The sequence below is a fragment of the Corylus avellana genome, chromosome ca7 (assembly GCF_901000735.1).
Source record: "Corylus avellana chromosome ca7, CavTom2PMs-1.0".
Lineage (NCBI taxonomy): Eukaryota > Viridiplantae > Streptophyta > Magnoliopsida > Fagales > Betulaceae > Corylus > Corylus avellana.
In genome coordinates this window covers 17,112,466-17,115,577 of record NC_081547.1, presented here as the reverse complement: position 1 = coordinate 17,115,577, position 3,112 = coordinate 17,112,466, and the positions used below count along the sequence as shown (strand labels likewise).

Below are 3,112 nucleotides of genomic sequence, written 5' to 3'. Positions count from 1 at the left end.
GGGTGCAAGTCTTAATAATATTGCAGTGAAATAAAAGAAAATGAAAATTGTAGGTAAGCTATCAGTGAGCCACATGTACCTTGTTTGAATGTGATGAGTTACGACATGGACATCTTTTCTAATTACAAGAGTTGTTCCTAAATTTATGGACCACTTCAGGCACAGGTCTGCCCCATTAATGTCCCCATTCAAGATTTAGCTAAGTTGGGTGAATCAACTTTCTTTCTTTGGGTTGAAAAAAGGCTGACGTCAAACTTCAAAATAGACAATTGCTAACAACTTTTATGGGGCAATTAAGTAGAATGGGTAATCATTTTCAAAACAAAGAGCATTCACATTCAGCTTCAGCTCAATAAACTAGTCAAGAGTTTGTTTTGAAGTTATAGTACTCAACAACTTTGTTGAGCGCTATAGCTTAACAATGTATAATTTTATTAATAAAAAAACCGTTTAATCATCTCTCCTCTAATTAAAAATTATTTAAACTTCTCTCTCATTCCTCGTAGAACTACATAAAGAATAAAAAATAATAAAAATATTAAATATTAAATAAAATATTAAAATTTGATAGTTAAAATGTTGAGCCGGATGTAGGTACTTTAAAAAAGTTGATAGCTAAAATAGAAAAAAAAAATGATATTTTGACTAAATTTAGTTAAACTTTTGTTGAGCCGGATATGAATACTTAATACTAAAAGATTATCTCATTTTGTTACACTTTATTAAAGTGAGGGAATCTATGGTCCGCTGGACAATGGACTTGGAAGGTAATTTTTGGTTTGGAATTGATTGATGTTATATAAAGTAGATAAAAATTTAGAATTTTTTGTATGAAAAAAGTGAAAAAGTTATGTTTTGTGGTGAGTTTTTTATTTGAATAGTAATAAAAAGTGATTAATTTGATATGAAAAATAAGAATGTGAGGAAGTTGAAAAAAAGTGAGTCTTGGGAAAGTTCATTGCTAAACAGAACCTAATTACTCAAGAAAATATGAATTGCTAGATATGTTGAGAGAGTGAGAATTCACATTCCCTTACACTTGGAGAGTTTTCATCTTTTTGTAAATGATAAAAATGGTCACATTCCTTCTAAGCAAGTTTTATTTTGAAATTTTAAATGTTAATAATTTCTTATTTTCAGTGCAAAAGAAAAAATAATAATAATAAACTACATGAAATATTTAATTTAGGAAGATATGTTCACGGTTTAAAAAAAAAAAAAAAAAATGAAGTTTTTCAGTTGAAAAAATATATATATAATGTAAAAACAAATTATAAACTAGGTCATTTTATTAACCACAAAAATTAAGCATACTAAAACTAAAGCTTACATTACAAGCTACTGAAAATGATCTCCTTGAAGCTTCTTTTCCACCCACGATGGCGACAAAACTGGACTCATCTCGAACTCCACAGTTTCTCTATGCTGCTGATCTGATTTCAATGGCTCCTCCAAGTTATCCTTGTCAGCAGGATATATCTTGACCCGCCATACCTTCAATGTTTGATCAAAGCTTGCACTGTAAATCAGCAAACACTTGACCAAATTATCAGACTCCAAAGAAGCAGCCAAGCATCTCACTGGCCCATGATGTCCTTCCACGACAGAAAGACACGAATGCAAGCAATTTCCTTCCTCTCTCCTCCAAATCCTGATGGTTGAATCCTCTGAGCCACTAAACACTATGTCTCCTACGGCTACCAAGCAAAGCACAGCAAAATGGTGGCCTTGAAGAAACCCTCCATGGTTATATCTACCCGACAGCTTTTCCTTCTCCCAGAAGTTTATCAGCCCATCCGACGACCCAGAGTAGAGCAAGCAGGTGCCTGCTGACATGTTCAACGCCAGAGCATTAACAGGGGAGAGTTGAAACTTGAGGGTCATGGTGAGAATGTGGGAGTTTTCTCCAAATACCCTTCTCCAGATCTTCACTGAGCCGTCGGATGAGCAAGTGAAAACGCAGCCATCCTGCTCGTTGATGACAATTGCATTGACATGGCCGTCGTGGGCAACAAAGGAATCCACACATTGCCTGTCGGAGACATTCCACGCCTTGACGGTTTTGTCCCAGGAACCTGTGTACAGAAGCTTTTCTTCATGGTTGTAAGCAAGACATGAGATGATGTTCTTGTGCTGAGAGTTGCTCTTTCTTGAAAACATGTAAAATGGGTTTCTTTGAGGCAATGTCGTAATCTTCTTGGGTCTGAAATTTTCAGTGATGGACACATTCCATATGCGGATTTTGCAGTCACTGTGTGTGGTGAAGAGCATTCTCCCGTAGGACAGGAGGGCGCGAACTTGGCCGGAACTAGCCCTTATGTAGCCGATTTCGGTGCAGTCCGGCTGCTTCCAGACGTGGATGCGGCGGCTCTCGGAGCCGGTGAAAAGAAAATCTTTAGTGAGTGCGATGGAGAAGATGTTACCTTCACGGCGGTGGAGAGAGGCGATGCAATGGTAAAGAAGGGGTTGAGAGGGAGATGTGCGGATGGGGGAGAGCGCCCAGGGTGTCTCGGGGCTCATAGGGTGAAGTGGGATTGATGTTGCTGAAGCAGAAGATGGCCTTGGAGAAGAAAACTGGATGATGTTCGGCTCAGATGAATTCGACTGAGCGCCGCCGCCGCTATAGGAGACTACTCTTCTTGGTATATTGATGTTCTTCCTTTCTTCATCTGTGAAGCTTCTTAGGTCCATGACCAAAGAGAAGGGTGCAGATAATTGTGCTGTAAAAACTGATGGATCAATGGCTCTTTTGCTTTGTATCAACTTCAATGTTCGGGGCTGTCTAAACTCTAAAGGGACCAGTTAATTAAGGCTCTTTACAAAGGCATTCAAATTTACATAACTAATTTACTTTCATCTATTAAAATAAAAAATAAGTAATAAACATTAATTAATTAATATGATGTTGGTGAATGTTGCTTAGCTCACAATTTTCATTCTTCTTTTCTTTACAAGAAATCTATGCTTAATTAATTAATGAGATGGTTGTTGGCTACCATTCTTACTTTTGCATACTAGTATATGTATACAGTTTCGGGTATGGTGTGTACACTTTCTTCTAAGCCTCTTCACTCCTGGTTTTTTGCGCTTCCCAATGCATCTGCAACACAAC

The 3,112-nt window shown here is 37.3% G+C and overlaps 1 protein-coding gene across 1 annotated transcript; it reads right to left on the bottom strand.

Moving 5' to 3' along the window:
- Window positions 1–1,305: 1,305 nt before the first annotated feature.
- On the bottom strand, window positions 1,306–2,710 carry LOC132188591 (protein JINGUBANG-like). The gene has a single exon (XM_059603091.1). The coding sequence runs from the start codon at window positions 2,689–2,691 to the stop codon at window positions 1,339–1,341; it is 1,353 nt and encodes a 450-aa protein (XP_059459074.1). The 5' UTR covers window positions 2,692–2,710; the 3' UTR covers window positions 1,306–1,338.
- Window positions 2,711–3,112: the final 402 nt, after the last annotated feature.

Excerpts from the sequence above, each read along its gene's own strand:
- LOC132188591 (XM_059603091.1), bottom strand. The coding sequence starts at position 2,691 with ATGGACCTAAGAAGCTTCACAGATGAAGAAAGGAAGAACATCAATATA.